This window comes from Salminus brasiliensis, chromosome 4 (genome assembly GCF_030463535.1).
Source record: "Salminus brasiliensis chromosome 4, fSalBra1.hap2, whole genome shotgun sequence".
Classification (NCBI taxonomy): Eukaryota; Metazoa; Chordata; class Actinopteri; order Characiformes; family Bryconidae; genus Salminus; species Salminus brasiliensis.
In genome coordinates this window covers 44,089,714-44,117,282 of record NC_132881.1, presented here as the reverse complement: position 1 = coordinate 44,117,282, position 27,569 = coordinate 44,089,714, and the positions used below count along the sequence as shown (strand labels likewise).

General features: G+C 44.2%; 1 protein-coding gene across 1 annotated transcript in view; it reads right to left on the bottom strand.

The window, feature by feature from the left end:
• Positions 1-1,078: 1,078 nt before the first annotated feature.
• The window catches only part of hhip (hedgehog interacting protein), a 48,792-nt gene continuing 22,301 nt past the window's right edge, over positions 1,079-27,569 (bottom strand). The window contains exons 5-13 of the mRNA XM_072677135.1: positions 23,241-23,392; positions 21,800-21,973; positions 20,823-20,966; positions 20,451-20,572; positions 17,658-17,781; positions 16,959-17,089; positions 15,678-15,762; positions 4,604-4,752; positions 1,079-4,251 (exon numbers count right to left, since the gene is read on the bottom strand). Of these exons, the coding sequence (XP_072533236.1) occupies positions 4,055-4,251; positions 4,604-4,752; positions 15,678-15,762; positions 16,959-17,089; positions 17,658-17,781; positions 20,451-20,572; positions 20,823-20,966; positions 21,800-21,973; positions 23,241-23,392 (1,278 nt within the window). The 3' untranslated portion in view covers positions 1,079-4,054. The remainder of the gene's footprint in view (positions 4,252-4,603; positions 4,753-15,677; positions 15,763-16,958; positions 17,090-17,657; positions 17,782-20,450; positions 20,573-20,822; positions 20,967-21,799; positions 21,974-23,240; positions 23,393-27,569) is intronic.

Below are 27,569 nucleotides of genomic sequence, written 5' to 3'. Positions count from 1 at the left end.
ATCTGTATCTGCTTTTGTTGTAGTAACCGTCTCTACTGTCCAGGGAAGACTTTCTGCTAGATTCTGGAGCATTGCTGTGAGGATTTGATTATATACCGCACCACCATCATTCCAGAGTTGCTTCATAGCTTAATGCTATGGGGGTTATACCTCTCCAGCTCACACCTGGAGAGTCCTATTCTGTTCCAGAGAGTATTACTTCTCCACAGAGATGGGATAAGCTGCGTATGTGCATTTGTGTCAACAATGGGTACAACTTAAAGTAGTTGAATGTATTTGGACGTGTAGTGTATCTTTGGACCTTGGACTCCTTTCCTGTCCTATTTACACGAGTAAGGGATATTGTCTGAGTGGACAGTGAAGCACTTTTGTATGTCACTGTGGATCAGTGCATCCGCTGAATGCCATAAATGCATCCCCTCTCTGTTTTTTATTTTTTGATATAAGGAGATTTTGGCAGTTCACTATTTCATGGCGGATGGACCAATAGAAATGCGCCAAAATGACAGTCCTTGTAAAGTTACCCTTCTGGAAATAAAAGTTTATATACCTCCTGCAGCAGAGGTACCACCCCCTTAGATTATAGTCTAAAGACTAGAAAAGCCCCTTTCTGATAATGTGGACTGAAGGTAGAAGGAGCATTTGCTAGATGGCCAACACTGAAGGTAGTATGGCTGTTAGCAGTTTGTATGTAGTAGCGTCTACATTATTAGCTATGGCATCAGTCAGGAATTTCTTTACTGCTGTTTCATATAACATCAGACGATTATTGTGGGGTTTTTCGGGTATGCAGTAGTCAGTAAGAACAGAAATCAGAAAGAACAACTGATGAACTGGCAATAGGTCACTGTGATAGGTCAGAACGTCTGCTAAATGCCATACATGTAAATAAAGGTGTTTATCAAATTACAGGGTGATAATTGGTTTGCGGACTCTGTTCTTCACGTCCAGGAAAATACCATTAAAACCCGCCTGGGGAAAAACTCTTAACAGCCTTGCAGCAAGTTTTCAAACATGCTATACACTTTAATAAACTTAATGATATTTCTGGGAAGCAACTGAGATAGCCCTAGCTTTATTTACAATACATGATCAAATTCTTCACATGAAACAGTACAAACATTGTAGAAACTTAAATAACTTTATGGTGTAACTACTTAAATAATGAAATAAAACAAAAATAAAAACCAAAGAAAAAAAGGGTTACTCTATTCACACAACACCTTCCCAGCAGCTCCGATGCAAGTTTCACATTAAGTGCTAATATTACAGAACAGACTTACAGCATAGATTCCTTACACTGAAACCAAGACAGTCCGTTTCATAGCGAAGACAATAGATCGTTGTTAGCGTACTTTCTCAAGAGAAAGAAAAAGAGTGATCAATGAGCTCTACCCAGATGCTAAACTAAGTAGCATTGTATCCTGACTTATGAAAAGGAGCAAATGCAATGTAAGATGTAGTACTGGAGGAAATGGCAAGCGGAAGAGAGCAATCTGACTGACCGGTAGGGCTGCTCTAAGTTAAGTGCAGCAGTAGTAACACAGCACAGTGGACTGCACTGGCGTAGCAGTACACTGGGCGGGCCAACAGTTTTTCTGTCCTGTATAAAAGGTCTCACCTTTGTCGGTCGGTCATGGGTACGGTCTAGCATAGGGCATCGTTTTAGCATCGCATGTGCAATAGTCACAGCGCAGGACGTGCAAATGTCACATAGGACAAATTACACAGGTTTTCTTGGCTGGAAAATTCACACTCCTCATTTTCCATTTCAGTTTCACTGATTTTACTCCAGTCTTGGCTACATGGAGTGCATTATTAATAACAGGACATGTTGGATCATTGACCTCTGGTGAAATCTGGGGAGGAAAATCATGTATATTAAATATGACAATATATATATATTGCTGAAAAAAAATCCCCCAAAAAACTATCTAATGCTGTGCAGCCCTAATCTAGTATTGTGATTCTTAGAATAGTCGTTTAATCTAATCCAACTTTATAGACTGTATAGCTTGTAATGCTGCATTGCCAGGATCATTTATAGATTTTCAGGACTGCGCTACGCATTATTCCACACCTGTCCGCTTCTATTAAACATGACACCCCTCAGGTACACTAGACCCATTTCAAAAGTAAGTGATTGAATGAATATGGAAAGTAGTAATGGTAGCAATTTCACCTATCGAATAGCTGAACCTTAAAATGTTGGAACTATAAGAGTATGCACAAGTGAAAATATACAATATTAAGATATCATTCATAGGCTTTACTGTAAAACTGCTTCTATTAACACTCTTCTCCTCCATATATTATAACACTTAAAAAAATAAACCCTCCTCTATCAAAACAATAATAATACTATATTATTTTGCAAAGCTAAGTAGTACTCATCTTAGTACAGTACTATGAGAAAATGTACAACACTATGTTTGTTCCCTTTTGAAAACGCTAGCTGAACACCATTCAGTAATTAGAAGAAGACGTGGACCTTTATTCGCGGAAAGGGCCGAGTGACTGGCAGTGATTTTCTATTTCCGTTAATAATAATCATTAATATTATAATATTATTATATTAATATTAAAACCAATATCAAAACCCTTTGTACTTGTGGCAGTGTAACTAGCTCAAAACAAATGTCTCTGTGAAATGGACTTCCGTGCCTTACAAACAACAGTAACAGAAACTAGCTTGTTTCTGTGCTGAGTTTTAAACAGGGACGAACAACAAAAAAAAAATGATAAAAAAAAGATACATAGGCATAATGGAACGTACTATAATACATTATTCGTACTGAAAGCAGCGTGCATGGTCATAAAGGATATTGGAAAATAGCATGGTTTGATGCCCCGGTGCTGAACTGGACTAGTTCAGCTCAAAGGCATTTTCTCAGCGTACCAGTTTAAAACCATCTCCAAATGAACAGTGTACAAAATAGAATAAAAGTGACTGTCAAAACATTCTTGATTTGCAGCTCAACATATTTTTTCTTAATATAAAATACACACTGAATACAACCAATCTTCAGGTTTGACTTTTTTTAGGGTTCCCCCAGTGACCTCTTAACTCCCTAGATCACTTCACAAACTGCGAGCACACTCAGCTGGCATTACGTCCCAACTGAGTAACTCCAGGTTTGGGTGAATATGGGTGCGATAACTCTACGGCACGGATCATCAGCGACCGTCAGCATCTTTCTTCAGTTCTTTGGACCTTTGTGCTCTTGCCGTTCAGACATCAACGGTGTACAATATACATGAGACTGACCAAAACCCAAAACAGTGGATACAGTGAAGTTCTGTTCATTATATTTATTGCCATGCTGGTTATAAGTGGATCCAGGGCAGTTGTGGCTTCCCACGGTACATTTCAGTCATGTAGACTGTCCATCAGATTTCCTGAAGTAAGCCTGGTTTATACTTGTCTTTTTTTTTGCTTTTTGCACCTTTGTTGAACATGGGTGTCCCAATGAATGCCCTGTGCCAGAGCAGAACATCCAAACTGAGCCCAAATGGTGAGTCCAGTGATTTGAGTCATCGGAAGGGTCCTTTTCACCGGGAGACTTTACTAAGCCACAGCCCCTACGGCTGTGCGAGGGGTTTGCTGTGTTTATGTGAGTGTATTTATGGTGTAAGGGGTATTGCTTGAAGATCCAAAGCATGTAGCTTATGATGGGCAAAAGTTCCCTGGGCAAAATGTGGTTCGAAATCTCTCCATGTACAAATCTATGAACCAATACTTTTATCTGTATGAATTTCAGTTTGGGGTTTCTGTTAAGAAACTGAATAAAAATGCGAAAACAAGGTAAAAGAAGAAGATTTCATGTGGTGAAGTGGTTGATATTTGCCTGAACTACCAGTTTTTTAATGTATTACCCAAATACGGACCAATTGTCATTATTAACATTAATTACACTCAGATGCTGGGATGCAGTTGGCGATTGGGGGTAGGGGTGGGGGGTGGGAGTAGGGTGTTCTGAAGGCAAACCCTTGATTGTGTCCTTAAAGTTCAGTCTTTGGGCTGGAGTAGATGGCTTCTGCTCCTCGCCTTTTTTTATACGATGTAACTGGTGAGGTCCAGCAGATAAGACGTCATGTCGATGATGTGGTCGATGATGCCATCTTTGTCTTGGTCCTCTTGTACGCCACGCTCTCCTTTCTCACACTGGTCTCCGGAAAAGCCTTCCTTACAGAAGCACTTGTTGGGTTCAATGCAGACCCCGCCGTTGCGGCAAGCAGGTTCGCACTTGGCTAGGAAAGACACAAACAACAACATGGTGTTTCTCATTAACTTTGTCCAGTGGAAGAAAGGGAGTATTTCAGAAAGTCTCTTAAACTGGTTGACATTGCAGACACACACACACACACACACACACACACACACACACACACACACACACACACACACACACACACACAGAGTGAATGGTAGCCCATAGCCAGTATTATATTAGTGACTGGCCTAACTGCTAACCACCTCTAACAATTACATTTACCATAACAGTACAGTACTATGGATACAAAGCCCCCCCCATCCCTAATATACCCTGAAGATATTAATATAATAACGGTGTGTTTACAGGCAGTGAATCTGAGTGTATACCTCGTATGCAGAAGGGACCCTCCCAGCCACTGTGGCAACAGCACTTGCCAGTTGGTGTGCAGTGGCCATTCCTGCACTCTCTTGAACAGGAGCTGCTCAGCATCTCAGGAGCCTCCACGGGTCGTCTGCATTCCTTGGGGACTTGGGGCCTGTGGAAACAAAATGCACATCATTGTCATTTTAGGCCTCCAATTCTATCCGCAGAACCATCCTGCTGCCATACTGATTACAGGGTGAGCTCTTTGGTTAGGGATAGTGGGTCCAGGGCAGTCATGGCTTTCCAGGGAAGATCACAAAAATGCTTACGGTAATAAAATTAAACGTTACATTTAATATCAAGCGAACTTTAAATAAAAACTATACGGCACTGTTTAACCATGATAACACACAGACACTCTTTAGGAGGTTCTCTGAGGTTTCCCAGATGGCCACCAATGTCAACAGACGTTGTTGTCTGGTTGAATGTAGGATGTGACGTCGGGCAACCAAAATAATGCCAACATCAATTAGACATAGAATTGAAACGGTAGCTAGCATTGATACTTCGCTGGTTTTAGGTTGCGGTGTTAAGTAGCCAAAATCCAACGTCTTCTAAACATCACATGCCAGCGTCATATTGACAAAGTAAGAATATGGAGTGGTGAGGTATGGTGACCCAAACCTAATGTCTGCTAAACGTCATAAAGTTAACAATCATACCACAGTTTTTAACGTTAGGTGTTAAGTGACAAAACTCAACATCTGTCTAATACTGGAGCTTAACCTCAGTTTTCGTCTGTGATTTCCAATCAAAATTCAATGTCTCTATTATAACTCTATTATAACTCTATTTTTATTTTTAAGTAAAAATTCAACGTCTGTCAGATCAACTTTTAATGTTGTTACATGTTAAGCAACCAAAACTCAACGTCTGTCTAATATTGTAGACTAATGTCAGAGCAATGTTGGTTTTTACCTGTGATTTCTAATCAAAATTCAATGTCCAACATTTTTGCAGTTTTTTTTTTTTTTTTACGTCAACGCCATTTTCATTTAAGTAAAAATTGAATGTCTGTCAGATGTTAAGGATCACATTTAAATGTTGTTAGATGTTAAGTAACTGAAATTTAACATCTGTCTAATATTGAAGACTAATGTCAATGCAATGTTGTTTTTTCTGTGATTTCCAATCAAAACTCAATGTCCAACATTTTTGCAGGGTTTTTTTTTCTACGTCAACTCTATTTTTATATTCAAGTAAACATTCAACGTCTGTCAGATGATAAGGATCATATTTTAAAATGTTGTTAGATGTATGCAGTTGTTAGATGTATTTCCAATCAAAATTCAATGTCCAACATTTGCACAGGGTTTTTACATCAACACGATTTTCATTTGAGCAAAAATTTAACGTCTGTCAGATGTTAAGGATGTAATGTCTTTCTGACATCAAACTGACGTCCGGTGCCTGCTGGGTTTAAGACTTTACAAGGATTCATCTCTCTTTTTCTGCCTCTCAAAAGACATGAAAACACATGGACACGCAAAGCAAATTATTATTAGTCGCTAATGAGCCTTCGTATGATGGATGATGCTGTTCTGTGTTGTTGTTTTTGGCTTGGCAACATCTGGAAGCGGACAGAAAAGCGGTTTGTGTGTAATGGGGCTCAAATGTGAACGCTCGCCGCCATATCGAGTGGCTGCCGATGAAACTGAGAGCTGCAGCTCTTCAAAACATTCTAATGCCTCACTCCGCTAAGCACACTGCTTAATGAGCCAGGCAAATCTCCTCAAGGCTGTCTATTGCAGAGCAGGACTGTTGACACACACACACACACACACACACACACACACACACACACACACACACACACACACACACTGTAATTGGACTCCGCTGAAGTAGTAACTGTATTGGGAATGGGCTGGAGAGCACTTAGTTAGTTCACATCCTGTGTGTTTCACTGGGAGTGGTGCATGGGAAAGCGAGCGGGTGTGTGCTAAGAAGGGCGAGGGGTACAAGCCACTGTGTAGGTCTTTCTTCATAATTTAATGATCCACCGAGCTCTTACATGACGAAATGCCACATACCCAGCCACATACAATGTCCATCAATAGTTTGGGGACACCGTCTGGGAAAACTCCTTTTCGTAATGCTTTTAGTAAATGAGCTAGTTTTCTTATTTTAACAATTGTGGATCACAAAATTTCCCAGATGTGCTTCTAGCAGTTTGTTTTTCAGGCAACACTTGACCATTCTGATGAACATGAAGGTATGTGCTGTAGAATATACCTAAATTACTATGAAAAGGCCCTGGGATCTATTCTTTATTCTGTATTTATTTATTCTGTATTTTGTGTATATTTTGTATTTATTTAATATAATTTTTATATAACTTTATTTTAATATGTTTAGTATGTATATAGTTTTGTCCTCCTGTAGAACATCAACCTGAGCCTCACCACAAGCATTTTAATGCATAAATGTCCTGATATGTTGTGCAGATGACAAATAAACCTTAAACTTGAAACTTGGATCTCCATTTTTGCCGGCTTGTGAAGCTCATGAAGGTGGTTCTGACTTTGCACAACCCTAGTGAGCTTCGTTTTGCGAGACTTTAAGAAGGGTCAGACAACAACTGTGGCCTGGGGTGATTCAGAGAGCTATGGAGGTCACTTATGATATTTACGCTATTGCACATAAACCTTTCCTGCTGGAAAGACAAAAACAGCCTGGCCAAGCCGGCCAATCTGGGTGACTGGTTTAGCTCTTGACCAGTATAGGTCTAGCTGGTCTACCAGCATGGCCAACCTGACAATGCTAGTCAACCAGTATGACCATGCTTGTTGACCAAGCATATCCAGCCTGACCCATCTGGTTCACCAGTATGACCAGCCCTCTGGTCCAGTCTAAGCAGCTTGCCCAATCAGTTCATCAAATTCAAATAAAAACATGCTCTATACAGGTCAAGAGCTAAGATGGTTAACCAGCTTAGGAAATGTGATCCCCTGGATGACCTGCTTTTCAACCATATTGACCATCAAGGACCAGCTTAGACCATCTGAAACTGAGCTGGATTTAAGATGGACCTCACAGGACGGGTGTATCTTCATTTTCTATATGAGAGAGACAGAAAGAGAGAGACAGAGAGAGAGATTTGAAGGAGCTCTGAGCTGCCCTGACGAGCTCAGTGACTGATGGCAGGAGTAGGGTGGTAACAAGGGGGTTTCTGGCAGCCTGCACTGGGGCGGCCGGGTTGGGGAGCTCTGTGGTGGGGAGGGGTGGGCAGTTCCCATGCTTCCCATTGCTGTTTTCACCACCCGCATCAACTCTCCCCTTTCTCTCATACACACTCGGGCTCTTTTTTGTGCTGTTGTGACAGGCTGTATGTTGTTAAAACAAAAAAACGAGAGAAAGAGTGAGAGAGAGAGTGAGACAGAGAGAGAGAGAGAGAGAGAGAGAGAGAGAGAAGGAGGGAGGCGCTCCCCGGAGGATTGGGCTAACACTGTTAATGACGCGGGGGTCAGCGCAGCTACTAAACAGTTTGCATTACTGGCAGGGTGGCCGTGAAAACAACACCTGCTGCTACGGCCCTTGACAAAGGCAGCTGGGTCAACAGGCACTGTGGGAATGCATCAACTCCGGGAGGCCACTTGCATAAAACACAGACTGATAAATTAAAGGAGGGCCCGGGCTTATTAGTTTAAGACTGTCCTGGAGTCTGCCGTTTCTACAGGCTCAATGACTGTGCCCCCTTTTTTTTTTAATTATTATTTTTTGTTCCACCAGGGTCGGTGTCGGTCATCCTGGTGCTAGATCCAGTCTACCCAGTGTCTACACCATCCTACAGTAGCTTGGGCTGTGCACACTGGATTCAGCCAAGCCAAGACAAGTTTGCTTGCTTAATTTTTCCACTGTAGCTGTGAAGCTAACGTTCAATCATGTGACATTTAATCTTCAAACATATATATATAAACACAATAAAACTGAAGAAATGTCTTTGAAACATTATTTATAATGTGTAATTATTATTAATAATAATAATAATAATAATAAAAACAACTTTTCCTGTGGGGGAAAAAGTTTGAACCACCCACATTTTACTACTTCAAATATGCACAATCAGAACTAGGTGCAGAACATCAGCTGCAGATGATCAGAACATGGTTAGAGAGGATTCTGGAGGAGTGGTGAAGATCTCCATCATGGCCAGATCAACAGAGCTCTCTGAGGCCTTTAGAGAGAAGGCTGTAGATGCAGATGAGCCTATGAAGGGGTTTAAAAAGATCTCAGAACAGTTAGAAAATCAGACCTTCCACTGTCTGCTAAATTATTTACAAGTGAAACAGCTGATCAAACTAGCAGGTTCAGCCCAAGAGCAGAACCGCAAGATGGATAAAGACGTCCCCAGCAATCCTCAGATGCTTACGGACCTACAGGTAGATCTCAGAACAATCAGAAAGCAGCCGCTCCATTGTCCGCCAAATCACTTACTGACGAAACCACTGCCAACATGGCCAGTGCTGACAGCTGACGTCAAAGAATAGCATCTTTTTTCATGCATGGGAGGCGTGCAAGGAGGACACCCTAATTCTCCCGGGATCTAGTGAACAATATGTGCAGTAACTTAAGAGTCCAATAGGTCTGAGCCTTTTTTTTCCCTTGAGGGACTGGTTTATTGCCCAAGGCTTAACTTGTTGGATTTTATAATAAATAGCTGAGTTATCGATTCAGCCGGGTGGGCTGCAAGAGTTTTGTACATCAGGCACAGCAGAAAGAGCTTTATCCCGCCGCTCACCACGACTCCTCCACCTTTTTTTGTCATCTCTCTCCATTGTCAGGCACTCTGCGGTTACATTGTGTCTGAAAAATTTACTGTGTATTGTAGCTGTCGGCTATTCAGTGATGCTGAGGAGGGGCTTTGTCAAGGGGAGGAACGTTAATGGAGAGCAAGTGAGATTTAGAGCACAAAGTCAAATAAAAGGGTCTTTGGCTAAGAAATGGGGCTGGGGGTGGGGGGGCAGAGAATGTGACCACTTTTTGGAGGCATTTGCAGCCTCCTCTTAATTCACACATGCACACTTTATCTTCCTTTCTCTCTCACTTGCATGCACACACACACACACACATTCTTGCTGCCTGGGGAGGAGGAGGAGTGATTTGTGGCATCCATAACTGCAGCACTTCATTAAAAGCCTTTCATAAAGCAATAGTTCAGGTGCTGATATTCAGTACTGACTACTCTATGTAGTCTATGTAGCATTGTGAGCTCTGATGACTGAAAAGGACCCAGCTGTATCTTAGGAGTTCATCATTGGCATTTCCCACCCACTAGCTACGCAGAAAGGGGAGAGGGAGCTTTAAGAAGTGCTAAAATACAGTCGAAATGTTCAGAGACAGAACTTAGTGGTATTCTTAGAGAAGAAGGCTTGGGACCAGAAGGTCGCTGGTTCAATTCTCAGGACCAGCAGCCACAGCTGAGGAGCTTTTCGGCATATCTTACAATATGCTCCAGTATAAAGGGCTCTCTGGATGACTGAAAAGAGCTCCCCCCCAACACACACACACACAATTCCATCATTGCCATTTCCCACCCACTAGCTAGAACTCAAAAAGTCCCACCAGCACTAGGAGGATGAAGGTGTGTCTTCCTTTGAGACATGTAAAGCACCACCATATATTTTTTTTAAACGGGAGCTACAGTGCTCCCAATGTACAGCAGGGCGGTTTCATCAGCTAACAAACTCCCGTGTTGGCTAGGCTCACGCTGAGTAATGCTGGAGAGGGAGGGCATCCCTGCTCCACACAAAGACTGAGGCCAACTGTGGTTTTCTAGGGTAGGTCAAAGAAGCGGGCTTGGGACTGGAAGGTCGCTGGTTCGATGCCCAGGACCAGCAACCACAGCTGAGGTGCCTTTGAGCATACCTTCCAACAATTGGGACAAGAGTCCAGCACAGTTTGGGGATTTCTTTGCTCCAACAGACCGTGTTGAATTAAGGTGTGCCGGAGCACGAGAAGCACAAAAAAACCCCCAAACTGTGCTGGAATCGGGCCCTCCAGGAACGGAATTGCCCACCCCTACCTTACAATATGCTGCAGCTTAAAGAGGATTGTGAGATTCGATGGCTGAAAAGAACTGCATTGCCATTTCCCCACCCACTAGCTAGGACTCATGCAGTCCCACCAGCACTGGGAGGGTAAAGTGAATACATGCTCCCTCTGAGACACGTGAAGCACCACTACATCACACCGCACAACAATGCTGCTACATCAGCTAACAAACTTCTGTGCTGGCTAGCATCACATAGAGTAATGGTGGAAAGGGTGGGCATCTCTGCTCCACAAAGAAAATGAGGCCAGTTAAGCTCATTTGGACTGTGGCATCAGGAACGGCTGTTATATTAAAAACGTTTTGAAGGTTCTGAAACTTTTTTTGGCTCAATATGAATTTTATAAAGCACCAAAGGGAATAGGGAGCTTTCTGCTCCCTGAGAATATAGGGAATTTATAGGTTTTCTGGGGCAACCGTGGCCTAAAGGTTAGAGAAACAGGCCTGGGAAATCTGGATCCGGTTTCCAGTCCTGGATCTTGTTCTCTTTGGAAGTTATGGGAACAGCTGAACAGTTGTAACTTATTGGCCACATAGAGTCATACCTACCATGGATTACAAAGTTTAAGGTCTAGATTATTTGAAGACCTTTGCTCTCCAGCGAAGAGCACTGTGAGATTGCAAAGGAGGAGCAATTTCCTTAGGGCTTCTTTTTTCCCCCCCCAAAATCAAAATTGCCATTTTCCACCCATTAGCTAGGCCTCACACAGTCCCACCAGCACTAGACCGAAGGTTGGAGAAGCAGGCTTGGGACCAGAAGGTCGATGGTTCAATCCCCAGGACCGGCAACCATGGCACAACCCCTCACAACCTCTCGGCCTCGAGGCTGTGCATGTTGCTCCCAACGATAGAGGGCTGTCAGTCCCGCATGTTTATTAGAATATTAAGGCCATGCCAAGACCATTCTCGGAGAGTTCTGATGAGTGCTTTTTGGTGATTTTTGGCGTGTTATAGTGTAACAACCATGTTCCCAGGGGCTTTAAAAAAGTGTCCTTAACCCGAAACTCAATCTTCTTGCACAAAAATGAAGCGGCTGATGTCGAAGTACAAGTGGACCTTCCCGTAAAGCAGGCAGCACAATCTCTTCACTGTCAAACATCTTCTGTTGCTTACTGAATTTCAGCACTGAGATGACGCTAGATGACGACAGTTCCCATGTGTTATCCTGTCTGTGTCTCTAGACACAACAAAACTGAAGAGCTCGATGTTGAAGAACTGCACTCTTTGTAATCAATGAGTCGATTATAGGAATTAAGGAGCTTAAATTTTAGACTTTGGAGGGACGCTTGCTATAGATCACAAGGAAGCAACTGAAGTAACCCCTAATATCTGGGATTAATTATTAGCAAGTGTGGCACTTTGGACTGTAGTGGTCCTGAAACCGATCTGTGTGAGAGCGTAACTGTATTTCGACAGTTCCATCTTCTCCATCGTTGCCACTGGCCAATAAACAATCTCACAATCCTCCACTGTCCACATGGGACTTGCACATGTGTAGGTTTCGAGCGTGCTGTGGCCTATTTATTATTCAACGTTCGCGCACTGACAAACAAACGCGGATGGGTGCAGTCACGCCGGCGCGACATGTTTATCGAAACTTCTTAGACGTTTGACTTGATGTGATACATTTCCCCCCTACTCGGGGGCCCGAAGCGCTTTTGCTCAATAAGGCAACACGGTGGATCGAAAATCAAAACACGATGTGGGTGTTTTGAAGGCCTTCGATTCAGTTCTGCCAGCACACGAGGCTAAAACACACAACCGCCACACACCAGCGCCACGAGACCCAGAGGGTCTCAGGTACCTCGGCACAAGACCACCCCTCGAGATGGGTGCAAGTGAGGTCAGGGGTGTTATCCCCATCTCCGGTTGGTAATGAGATCCCACAAACTGACAGGGTGTGTAAAACAGCACACCCAACACCGCAGGTCCTGCAGACTAAACAAGCCCAATCGATGGTGGAAAGAATTGTTCCTCGGAAAAATGCGGCGATGCCAGAAAACATAAATAAAAAGCGAGTCCGAGGGGCCTGGGCAGGGAGGCCCGTGGAAACATCTGTTGCATAATTAATTGAGTTAGACTTGGGTGGCACTGTCATCGCCTAGGAATAATTAGAAAGGCATAGATTCTGATTGTGTTTCCCACAAAAAAGAAAACACGGTCCTAGGATTCATGAGCTTGGTTTTTGGGGGTAGAGTTAAACCAAGACACGACTGGACGTACTTCCAGCCATCTGTAGTGTTTAGAGTCATTTCACCTGCTAAGTAGAAGCCAAACATTTAAAGTCCCCATAGGGGGATGAAAGTAGCAGGAGGAGGAAAGCTCGATGTGCGCTTGGTTTGAATTAGAGATCCGACTGATCTGGCTGTGCCTGCTGTAAAGCCTTTTCTGCTGAAACGATACATCAGCTGCGCTACAAGTGCATACATCTCACAGCTCGGCGGTGGTTTTGTGGGAATTTGTACGCTCGGTGTGTTCCCGATAGATGAAATGTGTTTCATATGTACTTAGCTTGGCCTGGCTTGGCTTGACATGCTCGACGCATTTTCAAAATCTGTCATTATCAACCAAAAAATGGTGGTTGTAATGGGGTAAAACACATGGGATTCATTAAGCTGCACTGCAGAAAGCACACGCATACATGCAGAACCCGTTCACATCTGTTGTATTTGTCACCATGAACTCCGAACAGACACGAAAGGAACACGAAGGAACATGAGGGCCTTGCGACGCTCTGGGAGGGTGCACTCGCTCTTGGGTGGATTCAGACTCCGAACCGTCGCTGACACACTAACGCGTTCTGCCGTCTTAAGGAAAACATTGGCGCTGCTGACGACAGGTGTGCGAGTCTCGTCAAAGCTCGGAAAATATCCCAGCGGACCACACATGCATCCCAGTTAACCGGTGACGCCTGAACTGCCCTGACAGTGTTGGTGTTAGAAACACGTTACACTAACATTTGGAAATGGTATGCTTACTCTCCAATTATGGCTGAGGTTTGTGTTGGCTAGGTCCGGCAGTTGTGTGATGATTTGTTTAAAGGGGTACGTCCCTGCGCGCGCATGTGTGTGTGTGTGTAAGAGAGAGAGAGTAATGTATTTAGAAAGAAAGAATTTAGAAAAGTCCACACTAATTCCAAACTCCACTTTTGCTGTAAGCTCGCCACCCAGACGATCAGGCCACAGCCAACCAGCAGAGGGACAAGAGGGCTTGCTTCATGAGACGGAACGAGTGAAGATTCAGTCATGCTCCTTTTAAGCCCTGATATCAGTTGTGATGTTGAAATGATCCATTAGCCGGGCTGATATCACATCCGAGGAGCGAAACCAGAGGATTCTGTGTTGAAATCCACTGCTGAAGCTTAACCTTCTTACGCTGCAGACATCCAGCAGAATTTAGTCTATCTCTTATCTTAAAGCACTTTTAGGGATGGTTTCCAGGACACTGACTGAGAGCATCGTCTTGGACTACACTGCAGTGTCAGTGCAATATTTGTGATGTATGATATTGTTGGTCTATGCTGGTCCCTCAGTGTGGGAAACTGTCCCTAGTCCTTTAGGGGTGCTTTTAGACCCAACTTCAGAATTTGCAGTCTGGTCTGATGCAAAACAGCAAGTGTAACAGATGAAAGATGCCTCAGACTAGGGCTGGGCGATATGGTAAAAATACTAGATCACAATATTTAAAGACATTTAAATACACAATATTTATAACGATATGATTACGATGTAATCACAGCCTAAAAACATCAATATCCACAGATTCTTATAATCTACTATTCAGATCCTCTCCTGTACTGAATACAGTGTTTTTTATTCAACATCTGCTGCTCTTCATCTAATTAACCCAGTCTAATAACACTGTTAGTAATGAAACCTGCAGCTGATCAGTGTTTATTAAGCACTGATTATTAAACGGTTTCCTCCATATGCTTGTAAAAGCATATTGTAATCACGATAACAGAATTTATCACGATATGATAAAATATCGTCCTATTGCCCAGCTCTACCTCAGACCACGGTCTGGACCAAAGGACCAAAACTTGGTCTGACCGAAAGAGGTGATCTCTGTCTGGATCTAAGTGAAGTGAGCCATGGTGTGAATTCATTTGCAGTGTGAAAGCACTTTTTTTGGATGGTTCAGACTTCTGGACCAGTTAGAAATAGGCTAGAGATAGGCTATTGTCACCATTTAAACGATAAAGGAAGAAAAAGAACCTGAAAGAACGTAAAAATGAGTGGCGAGAGCACATGGGTGACGATCGTATCGTCGTATCTTTGGCAGCTTATTTTGTGAATTTGAACCAGTCTGGAGTTCTCTGGAGTGCTTGAAGTTGATCCAAATGAATCAGTTTGCTCATTTTTCCGGAATAAACGACCCGTCGCATTGACAACACACTGATGTCAGATGCACATTAATCTACAAACCCATCAATGTCAGGTATAAGGGGATCCAGCTCACATAGGTTCTTCACAATGGCATTGCTCATTGCACTTGAAGCACCTTTATTTTATTTATTTTTAACAGTGTACTTGCCTTAGCGTCCCTTTCTCTAAATAACACTGTTAATTCGGTCAGATAAGGAATGCATGCGTCTCTTGAGAGCATCTGAGCCCACTATCCCCCGAACTAGGTGGACGTTTCAGTTACAGCAGATACGGTGGGCCTATTTCAGCACTCAGTGCTGCTATATTCGGATGCTGATCTTGTCAGATGATTATCAGAGTATCCCGGTGTTTCCATCATGTCTGACGAACTACATCATATCTTCCATACAGACGTGAACACTATGATCAGTCTACAGTTGCGATCCTGGAGTGTGAGAGTGTTGCAACTTCTTGGGGTTCATATGTTGCTCGTAAAGGCCCTGATCACCTGGATGATGTGTGTATAAGTGTGTAAGGGTTGGAAATTGATCAGAGTGGTGGATCTCTAGAAACAAGACTGGAAATAGCATTATAATATGAACTGAATTCACACAATACCTTTTTGGATCCACCAGCTTGTAGAGCTTCCCACTATGTGACTGCATGGCCAGGCTTTTGCTGGACGCCAAGATGTAGACCTCACCTGGTAGGAAGAAAAAGATAGAAAAGAGAAGACCTGTGATAAATGTGCAGATCAGTGTGAGAATCCTCATCTACGTTCAACGCTGCTGCACAAAACGTCCTCCCTCCTACCACTCTCCACTGGCATTCCACTCGATACCATGACGTGTGAATGTTTCATAGCGGGCAGGAGGGAGTGCGAGTGGATCCTCATGACTAGGCCTATGTGAGTAATCTAATGAGCAGCAAGCTTGCAGAGCAGCATCTTGCGAGTGGAGATTGTAAACATGTGTCAAAAGGACTGCCATTTGGGCCAGCAGCCCAGCCCTTAAATGAATACCTCTCACAAATCAGCACCAAATGCTATCTCACCCTCGCAGAGCCCCCATCGTTGGCAGGCGAAAGGATAGAGCCCTGCTATGCTCGTTCTGGGCGCTTGGAACGAGGAGTTCATGTTCCCTGTGATATTAGGTTGAGGGATGGTACAGCCTGCTGTACATGATGGAACACAGGCTCGCTCCTAAGGTCCGATCTCCAGCAAGGCCTGCCTGCAACCTGACCCCTGTGTTCCGACAGGCAGCAACTTCATCTCTGAATTTTTAGCGTACAGTCCAGATGAATGACCATTCACAGAGCGGGAGGGAGGCCGTTACCAGGGAAATGACTGCAAATGGAAAACCCCGCCCGCTGACAAATCATTCTGACCCTTTGAATCCTGGTCATATCATCTGTCAGCGGCAAGAGAGAGAGGAAGTAATCTGTCAGGAAGCGAAAGAAGTTTCGTGTCATAGTGGAATGTGCCACAGAGGAAAGGTATCTTGTAGTGGGAGTTGGATAATGGATTGGTTTTCCATGGTGACCCCCGCTTTGGCAGCCTCTGTTCTGTATCATTCGGATGTCTTCTTGAATTTGACTCTTTTCCTGGAAGTCTTCTTCTGTATCCTCTCTTCTGTCAAGTGAGAACTCCCCCAACAGCAAGGCAAAAACGCCCTACAGCTGCACCCCTCTTTCCCCCGCTCTTAAGCCTTTCCTTCCTTTATTAGCACCTCAGCAGGTTTTTGCACATTAAGTGTTTAGCACATTAAGCTTTTTCTTTTGAAGAGAAGTTTCTATCTTGATTAATTAACAATAACAACAACAACAATAATAATAAATGATCATTTGTAGTCATAAATCATTATAAGTCCAAAGAAAAGTGGCTTTTTAAGAGAGACTGACCTAGTTCATCCTCACCAAACCCCAGGATGTGGCCAACCAACGAGGAACCGCATGAACTGCTACTTCCAAGACAGAGTGGCTTCTCCTGCCATGGCCGGTCCTCTGCAGGCCTCTGGAGGATCCGGAGGTTCCTGAAACACCAACACAGCAGTGGTGTCACACTCAGGTCATGACATTTTTAGCCTTGTTTTCTTAGGAGAACATGGAGATGTTTAGCAGCTGTTCAATTTTTGGCCTTGATTTTAACACAATTAGGATGACAAATGAAATGAGCTGGATTCAACCACCACCACCACTGTTTGTCTACTGTTATACAGAAACAGTAGATTGATATTGGAGGAAGATAAATTACAAACCAGTGCGAAATGTGAACAACAGAAGGTTATGAGCAAACGACATGGCGGGAAGCTTAATCTCAATTTTCACCGGGAAAAAAAATAATAAAAAATCCCTTTCCTCAGTAGAGCGGGTGAACATGTGTACACTGGCACTGACAAAACCACCGGAAAGATGTCAGTTGGCATCTGTAATTGTAAAGATTAGCACTAACTCCATAAATCTGGGTTACAATCACATCAGACAAAAGGGATGAGGAAAATCTGTAAGGACTTCTTCTGTTTGCTTTAACCTTCAAGTTATTTCAGACTTCTCTGTGTCTACATGCAACACAGTGAGGGTTACTTAATGCAATTAACATACCCATTTTTGTCACCGAACACATAATTTCCGTAAAGCCTTCTTGACTGACAGCCCCTGTAGATGAAACCACCCACTGGAACTGCTCCACCAGTCAATCCCAAGTCAAATATTGACGGTTCGTTTTCTATGGAAACAAAACATGCAGAAAGAGCAAGTTGTACAGATGGAAATAAGGGCATAGCAAATCTGTATAAATATGCTGCACAGTTTTGATACGGGAAAAGTACCTCTGGCAACCACTTTAAGCAAAGTTATCAATACATTTAACCTCAATTGTTAAGTTCTGCATTCAGAACATACCTAAAATAAAGCAGATTTTAAAAGTAGTCGAGAATCTACCGTAATATCACACTATGAAACTTCCTAATAACAACAATACCGATCAGAATAATAATGATAATAAGAGACATCACTTAAATACGACCTGTCTGGCAATCTCAAGCAGACTAGAAGGTCTCAAAACGCCGCCCATGATGTCACATCAAATACAGATGTGAAACCAAGTCATTGAACTCCACCAGTCTTTAAACGGTTACAAAGCCATTGCTAAGGCTCTGAGACTCCAGTGTACCACAGTGAGAGCCATTATCCACAAATGGAGAAAACCTGTGTGTGATGAACCTTCCCAGGAGCTGCCGCCCTAACATAATGTCACCAGGAGTGCATCGACGACTTCTCCAGGAGGTCACAAAAGAACCCAGGCGAACATCTAAAGAACTGCAGGCCTCACTTGCCTCAGTTAAGGTCAATGTACAGGAGTCCACCCTAAGATAGACATTGGGCAAAAAATGGCATCCATGGGAGAGCTGCAAGGTACAAACTGCTGCTGACCAAAAAAAACAATGTTGCCAAAACAAATCGGCATCAGAACTTTGGGGATAATATTATGTGGACTAATGAGTCATAAGCTAACATCATACCGACTATCAAACATGGTGGTGGTAGTGTGGCGGTAGTGTGGGGCTGCTTTGCTTCTGCAGGATCTGGATAGCTTGTCGTAATTGATGGAACCCCAGATATCAAAAAATCGTAGCTACTTTAAAATGAGTTGGATGATGCTAAATTATATAATATGGTAATTTATGGGTTTCTGTAATTAGAGTGGTTCTAATTAACCACAGTAAACTTGATTTATGGAGAAGCTGAGTTAGTTCTTACAAAATGCCCTCATTAACGTCAGTTAGTGACCTAGTAAGTTCACGTCATCGTAGGACGCAGGACTAAAGAGGAACCGGTTTCTAATGAGTATTAGTGTACTGTCTGTGACACAGACAGCTTTTGGACCGGTGCAGTCAGCGCCCTGTTGAAGTATTCAGTGCAGTGTAATGAAGCAACTCATTCAGCATGGTGATGCTCTAATAGTGTAAATGGCCAGTAATTTGACTCGCAGCAGGCCTTGTTTCTGGGGCATGCATTAATGTCTTGGCAGGATGTGTGATCGGGTGAGGTCATGTATGTCGGGTGCCTGTAGGGGTGGGGACAATACACAGCAGTCCAAATCAAATAATCCCTTGTTTGAAAGGAAATAGTATTTAAAAAAAAAAACATCTGATATTGATCAGATTCTCCACCAGTGAGAGATCCACCAACGTACCGGCTGATGTGCCTTAACTGCTTTAGAGCACCGTCTACATGCTCAATGTATCTGACAGTGATAAATCATATTCATGGACACAAGTTTGCATTCCCCTGGCAAGGTTGTGCAAGAAGGAATCAGCAAGTATTTATATAAAGCCTTTCTCCTGCTTCACTATGTTCTGGAGACACAGTTGGAGACGTCCCAAAGAACATGTTCTCACATTCTGAAAGAATTCACGATTGCATCCCTCAACACTGCGGACATTTGGTTCTCAGGGAGAGCAAACAATACAGCCCGTTCGTGGACAGCACCATCATTCCTTTAGAGATGATGGGTGTTCTCAGCGTAAAAGCTTTTCCTGCATTACATCACAACCCAAACAAGACAAGACAAGACGACCATATTGACCATTTGTGACGGACACACAGATGGAATTCGGCTGTGCAGTGAACACACACACACATACACACCAGTAAAACACTCACAGTGGACAGTGAGCACACATGCCCGGAGCGGTGGGCAGCCATTGCTGTGGCGCCCGGGGAGCAGAGAGGTTGAAGGACCTTGCTCAAGTTCTAGTTATAAGGCTGGGCTAGGCTAGGTAAGGCTAGGCTAGGCTAGACTATGTGGCTCCTGTGAGATCCAGTGAGCGGTGCTGTAAACCAGACAGTAAAATCAGAGCTTATCGTTCTTTACTACAAGCCCCCCATAACAGAACAATCAGTGTGCTTCATTCTGAGGCAAAATAACAGGGTGGTAAACAGGCTTGTAAAACTGCATCTGAGCATTTCTCACCCCGGCCTAAGTCACATACTTACTGTTCATACATCAAACAACATTTCACAGTACTCATACAAGTGCGTTCTATGGCACTTTTAAATGACGCTATGTGGACAAAAGTATTGGGACACACGCTCTTTCATTGTTTATGCTGAAATCAAGGGTAATAAAAATAGTTTCGCCTGCTTTTGTTGGAGTAACTGTTCTCTACTGTCCAGGGAAGAAGGCTTTCTACTAGATTTTAGTGAGGTCAGTTTGTTGGGTTGATCACCACCACACCTTATCCCCTTAAAAATACTGGATGGAGCACCATCATTCCAGAGCACACAGTTCTTCCACTGCTGTGTCTACAAACTTGTGTCTGCAAACTTTTGGACATGTTGTGTATCTGATATCTACGCGGACCGAAAGCTAGTGTATTATTAGAGACCTACCGTAGTCTTTTCCTTTACTGATCTGCAGGATCCTCCCTGTTGTTGTGTTTCGTCCTGCGGAGTCCGTGCACAAGATCAGGAGGCTCCCATTGGTGTCCATGCGAAGCTTATCCACTGCACACCTAGCACAGGATGTAGATTAGGGCGGCCTTAAGCCGTAGAAGGACTATGGGGTATATAGACTTAGATATGATTGGATATGTACTTTAATGCAGCCATAGTTAATTCCTTTTGTGGTAAACTACAGCATTATGCCATTCACTTAAAAGGAAAATGATCAACTCCAGCATTCTCTTGCAATTTCATCATAATAAAGCCCTCTTCTGCACTTCTGAAACTTCTTAGAGGATTAGCACACCGTGCATCACCCACCTGCCTGGATCATGCAACCCGTGGGCAAAAATTTCAGGTGGTTGATTGGTGCTATTGAAGTACGGGTTGTTCTTGGGTATGGCATATGGCGTGGAGCAGCAGTCGGTGTCCACATCCACCCTCAGTACTGATCCAGTGAAGTCACTATAAAAGAAGAGTGTGCGTGAGTATTCACTGTATGGTTTTCTATATGCAGTCACAGCTAGCATGGACAAGCTGGCAGAAATCACAAGTCATCTAATGAGACTGACACCTTGCAACCAGCTTCTACGAATCATGAATGTTTGGTTGATCAGTTTTCACAGTTTTTGACAGATATGATGGACATGTATTAATTTTATAGAACATTTTATTGGCAGTGCTTCAGCAATGATGAAGTAGGTCAATAGTATAGGTGTATATGCACACCCCACCTCTTAGACTCTGCATGTAAGGTTACACTTCTGTAACTGCACTGCTGTCATATTTTATATCAGTTTTATAGGCCCTAAAATAGAACCCTGTGGGACTCCGCAAGATATGCTAAACTGAATGGTTATCAAATAATTCACAACAGTTTCCTGCATTAGGATTCAAAACTGAACAATATATACCAAGGGGTCCAGGGGTGTGACTCAGCTTACTAGAAAAGCTAAAACAGGAAAAGCTGTCAATTAAAAAAAAGAAATCTTGATGATTATATACTATAGGCAGGCTTCATGGCTAGATGCTTGACTTTACACAACTGCAGCATTGGGCCTAATGGAACACTAAAATTTTATAAAATTTAAAAGATGTGTCCCAATACTTTTTTGTTTAAATAGTGCATGCAGAAATGTTGATAATTTAAAAAGCCACTATTTAGCGTCGCCATGCTATACAACAGCTTTGCTTGTGAGGTAATTAGTTAAACCAAGTTTGTTAAATTAGGGAAACATTAAGTTCTACACAGCACTGAAGTCTGATGCCCCTGAAGTGCAACGTTCAGATGAAATCACCTCAAACCGTCCATCTCCTCCATATCGTCCAGTGTGATCATGCCATCCCCAAGAAAGATGTGTAGCAGGCCATCAGGCCCGAAAAGCAGCTGCCCTCCTAGATGCTTCCTGTGGAGCTCTGCCACTTCCATTAAGACCCGGGTGGTCCTAGTGTCCACCTGGTTGGGGTTTTTCCTTGAGACACATATGCAATAGCAAATTAGACACAAGCCTATGCAGAGTGCCATGGCACTGCATATCTATGTCTACTGCGACCGGTCTGGTCGCAGTAGCTGAAGCAAACTCAAGTTCATGCAGATTGAAAAACTCTGGAAGAAAAATGCTAGTGAGGTTCAGTTTGTTTTCTCTTGGGATTCTCTTGCATAAATTTGATTTCAAGTACTGAAATGTTGGTGTTCGTGGCTTACGAGGCATAAATCCTAATCCTGCCAAAGTCTCATCTTTCAGTGTGAGGAAATTTCTGTTTTCTTAAGGAAGAATAGAACAGTTGAAATACATCACTGTAAATGGTTCTAACGTCTTAAGTTAAACTTCCAGTTTGGAATTACACCCAGGTTAAAAATACCACGTCTCAGTATCCCACCCACATAAAACTGCCTGTTGTAAGTGGGTTTTCCAACCGGCTGTAAATTGCTGGTTGAAAATCGAGTGCAGTTATGATTATTATTCTAAAATATGATATTTAAGGATATTTAAGAGCAGGAACTGAGTCCATGTTGCTCTTCGGAAGAGCATCTCCATTTCTGTCCACATTCACTTTTTTCTATTTTTATAAATGTTTGTTCAATTTTCCCCTCCCAATTTGGTTCTGACGATTAACCCACCCCTTCCTAACTCCTCCTAGCACTAGAAATGCTCCTGACACTAGGAGACCATCACCTCTTCTCAAACTGCCGCCGATGCAGCATCACCGGGCAGCCGACACGCTCTGCGGAAGGTGCCGGGTCCCTAGCTCCACCGCACCAGCCAAGAGAGGTCTGTGCCAGCCAGTATCGCTTAAGACCGATGAGGGTAGGGAGCGCCATCTATCTACCCGGAGAGAGAGCAAAGCCGATTGTGCTCTCTCAGTCTCCGGCTGCTGATGGCAAAGCGGCATGGCTCGGGCCATAGAGTCAGATTTTTGACTTTTTGTCATCATTAAAATCGGGGAGTTGGTCTTTACATTGTGGTGTATACATCATGATGAATGGACCAATAGAAATGCTCCAGAAGCTTTTTACATTGACTTCCATTGAAAGTTAAGAAGGTTTCCATGTCTTCTGATGTTACCATTTTGGAGATGCATTTTTTAAATTGTCAGTTAAATTGTTTAATTAAATTTTTTTATAATGTTTATAACTTTTTTCTAATTGATAAACATATTACTGAATCAGTTGTACTTGTTCCCTCACATAAATTGTTCAGAGAAGATGACCGTGCCCTGTGTGTGGCTCGCCGTTACCTGGACACCGTGTACTCGACCACACGGAGAATGTGGTCGTGAGGTCCAATGGCCCAGCGCTCCTGGTTAGTGGTATAGGAGACGTAGAGCTTTCCGTTTTTCTTATAATTGGGGTGGAATGCCAGGCTTAGCAAGCCCCTTTCATCTCCTCCCTGCAAGTCAGATGGGGAGCACAAAGAATCCAGAAGTTAATTATGTCCCTTTTTTTTAACCAGCGTAGGGCCAGGCCTAAAGCCAGGCCCCCTGCGTCCCTTTCTGTCACTGCTTTCTTATTCTCCCCTTTTCTATCTCGCTCTCTCCATATGGGAGCCAGTTACCCCATGCCCTCTTGCCTTTTTTTTTATCCCTCCACCCCCCCACCTCTCCTTGACTACTGCATTACAAACGATTATAAAACATTTGACTCCCAGCAACCCCCACCCCCCTTCAACACCCCCGACTCCCCCCCCCTTTCTCTCCTCAGGTCCTGGTTATGTGCGGCCTGTCTTTCGGGCCCTCCCTGCAGCCTCCTCTGCGCAAGTGATTTGTGGGTGTAATCTTTGGGGGATATCCGTGAACGCAATGCCGAATGGCTGAAAGAATTTATTAGCTCGCTGGCAGTTCATAGAGAGCACAAAAGTCCAGGAGTCAATCAACCCCGAGCCGTCAGCCTCCACCTCCTTCCCTCTCTCGCTCTCTCCCGAAAAAACCCACCCCCGGCCCTCCCTCTCTCCCTCTTTCTCTGTTTTTTAATCCGTGCAAAATCTGCGAGAGGAAGGAGGGGGGGAAAGGAACAGAAACGAGGGGAAAAAACTAAACAAGGAGCAAACTGCCAACTCCCACTGTCTTGGCAACATGTTTAGAAAACACTGAAATTGCTTGTGTAATAGGTAAACCTTTGTCTCACCCCGGAGGCAGCTACATCACTTGTCACAACTCTGGTGGTCCACTCATCATAGTCAGCTGTAATAAGCGGCTGTATCATTTCAGTCCCTGGGCAAAGCAATCAGGTTGGGCTTTCCTCTCTTTCCCGCTCTCTCTCTCTCGCGCGCGCGCTCTCCCTCTTTTTCTTTGTAACAGAAATAATAAAGGCAATGAGCAGAATGCCAGGATTATGTATTCAGCACGAGTGAATGAAGGTGTTCTGAGCGAAACCCTGCTCTTGGCCTGCTCTTGAACGAGGATGACCCCAACTCTGCCCTTCGGGACGGGGACAGAGCAAGCCAGCCGTCCAGTAAACAAATACGCCGGGCATGGAATTAGGCCGCTTATGTCAATCCTTGCGGCATTCCTTCCCAATATCGCACAGGAATTAAGTAAAGAGAGGTCTTCTGTGGACTGCTTGATTTAACAGTGTGGTTCAGCGCCCAGAGCGAGCCAAAACACACAGATCATAAACTGGTCAGAGAGGCTCTGTTAGGCTGTGTCGGACTAATCCAAGTTGGACGGGCCAGTGGCACAAATGCGAGCACGAGGTCCACGCCATCTCTGGAATGCTCTGGAGGAGAGCGTAAAAGACCTTTAGAGATTTGAATAATCGCACTCGGGAGCCCTTTCAATCCGACCACAAAAGCGGGAGAGAGTTGTGAAAGTTGACAGATAAATAATGACTTACGGGCTCAATGAGCTCGAGCAGACTTTTGTGGTTTTTATTAAATGCCTGTTCCCGAGTTGGCGAGTGTGGAGCAGTTGACGATGTGTGTGTGTGTGTGTGAGTGTGAGTGAATTAGCGAGAATGGCTTCAAGCCTCCGTTTCCTAGGACTGCCTTGTAACACCTGACCCATATTCTCGATGCGCTGACCTGGATCCCAAAACAAACACCTAGGAGGTCAGGACCAGAATTCCACAGGAGTCGTATGATCTCCAGCCACGGACCACCGAGGAATGGCAGCAAATTAACGCTCGCCAGCTAACGCTCGATCTGTTCTATTAGTAGCGAGTAGATGCTCCATAGCCGGGACACCGGGCCATAGGCAAGGTCCGCTCCTCTGTAACAGCATATGGTCAATGTAATGACCATTCGTCATTAGCATAAGGTGGCAATATCAGCGGAGGTGGGTTGCTGGCAGCCTCGTGTCCAGAGAGCAAGGCTGTTTAATTGAAACGCTGGCAGAAGAAGTGTGGCCCTCATCTAAAGCCAAGACGGTTTAACCACATATTTGCAACCCCCTCGGGAATTTCAAGTTTGGCAATCCTGTGAGACTTCTTTCTGACCATGACGGGTGGGGGGGTGTCAGGGTAAGACGCATTCCTGTCTTTTAAAGCGATCTCAGACTGGGGTTAAATTATCACAGAAAACAGTTGTGATGTGTTGGTCGTTTGCCAGTGCATTGCAATGCAACATGGTCCATTTGCTATTAAAACGGTTGCTTGTTTGCAACACTGGAAGAAGAGCCATTGAGAAAGGCTGCAAGAATCTCTCTCTCTCTTGCTAAGGGTGTTAGCAAAACACCACCAGTAGTGGAACTAGAGCCAGGAACTGAGAACAAAATGTGCTACTGACCCACCCCCCACCACCACCCCCTCCCACCACTACCACCACCACCACCCAGCCAGCCACTGGCAGCTGCCTGGCTTTCAGGGCATGATGCATGGCTTAGCTTGCACATTGTTGCAGAGCACCTTTTGATCCTCATGCACTCTTAGGCAATTCTACATAAAGAAGCATGCCCTCGAAGCTGATTGGAGAAAAGAACACAATACGTGCCCTACCTCAAAACCTTAAAACACTTACTGAGCCCTCCCACCATTCCTCAAAACACACACATTCGCATATTACACACACACATATCAGAAGATCTCTCGCTTTCAAACGGAGAAAAAAAAAATAAATAAAAAATGGGTCTTGGATTTTTCTAATGACTTTGGCCGTGCATACTTTCTAATTTCTCAGGTCACTCCACTCGCAGCCTAAGCCTTCCTCTGGAGCGTAATACAATGTGGGAGAGGTGAAGTGAGATGACAGCAAAGGCAGTGGTCGTTTCCTGAAGTGATCTGTTAAAAAACATGGTTGGGGGGGGGTTGAGGGGAGGAAGGAGGCCATTTGTCAAAGCCGGGGTACTTATCTGAGACAGGGCTGAGAGCCCTCCTGCACATCTGACTGAAAGAGCTCAACAGCTGTGTGTGTAGTGTGACAGAGAGCATGACATGCCGTGAACTATTTGTTTCAGCAAGACGTACTTTATTGCAGCTGGCTGCCCTCGCGCTGGCTAATATTCTACAATAGAGCTACGCTCACATTGCCTACAGATGTCTTCATCGCCCAGCAGGTCTTGCAGACACAACAGCGCAGCAGTTCCATGCCTTTGTTGCTAGCAGTTCAACGTGCAACGAATCACGGCTAATCACCATCCCCCTTGCGCAAATATTTGAAAAGATCAACACATGCCTTGGGTTTTTCCACGTTACTGGGAGGACTGGAGTTCATTTCAGCATCTGGAAGAGGCTGACTTGGGCTCGTCCCAAAAGGAGTTAATTGGTGAAGCCCCAGCGGTTAACGGCGTTCTAGGGTCTGTGGCTGGCGAACCTGGTAAACACCCCGCACAGCTGCGATAGCGTGCATCCTTGAAGCAAGCGAGATCATTATCCTATTGTCCCGCTCGTAACCATGCCACAGCGGTGAGCGCAATGCACAGCTGAACCGGGCACATGAAGATGCAGGAGCCAAAAACCAAAGCCTTTCCTCAAATGGGAAATCAAGGAAGCACAAGCATTCCTGAAAAGCAGACTGCCGATTGGTTAAAGCTGTCCTAGGACACGGTTTCATTTGAGGAGGACAGTTCCGGCACCTTCCCTGGCCTTGGGAAAGGAAGGGAAAGGTCATAAAGGCAGATAGGAGGATTTGGTGATTACGGTAAGAGAGAGGAGCGAGGCGAGTCTTGGCTCCTTAGAAAGACAGCTACAGCTACCCTGAAGGCTTCTCCCTGCTCGCGCATGCACTTTAACCAAGGACGGGATAGGAATATTAGTCGGATCAGGTGTGTTGGAGCCAGGAAAACACCATGAATATGCAGGGCATGAGCTAGGAAGCACTGGACTATGCAAACTATGCCAGCAATCTGCAAAACCATAACGCCGCAGTCCGAGAGATGATGACAGGGAGAAGTGTGCATGTGCGTGGAGAGACGGGAGATAGGGTTTCATCAGAGAACACCCACGGTGATCGGGGGACCTCCCTCCGGCAGACGGCGCATTGTTTCCGAGCAGGTCGGCTTAATTCGCAGCAAGGGAATTTAGGGTCCGAGGAGACATAGAACATTAGAATCAAAGTCGTGATAAAACACTATCGCCCTCCCAGTGCCTAAGCCGGATCCCGGAGGACCCGGGGCCCCAACCACGGACACAAAGGG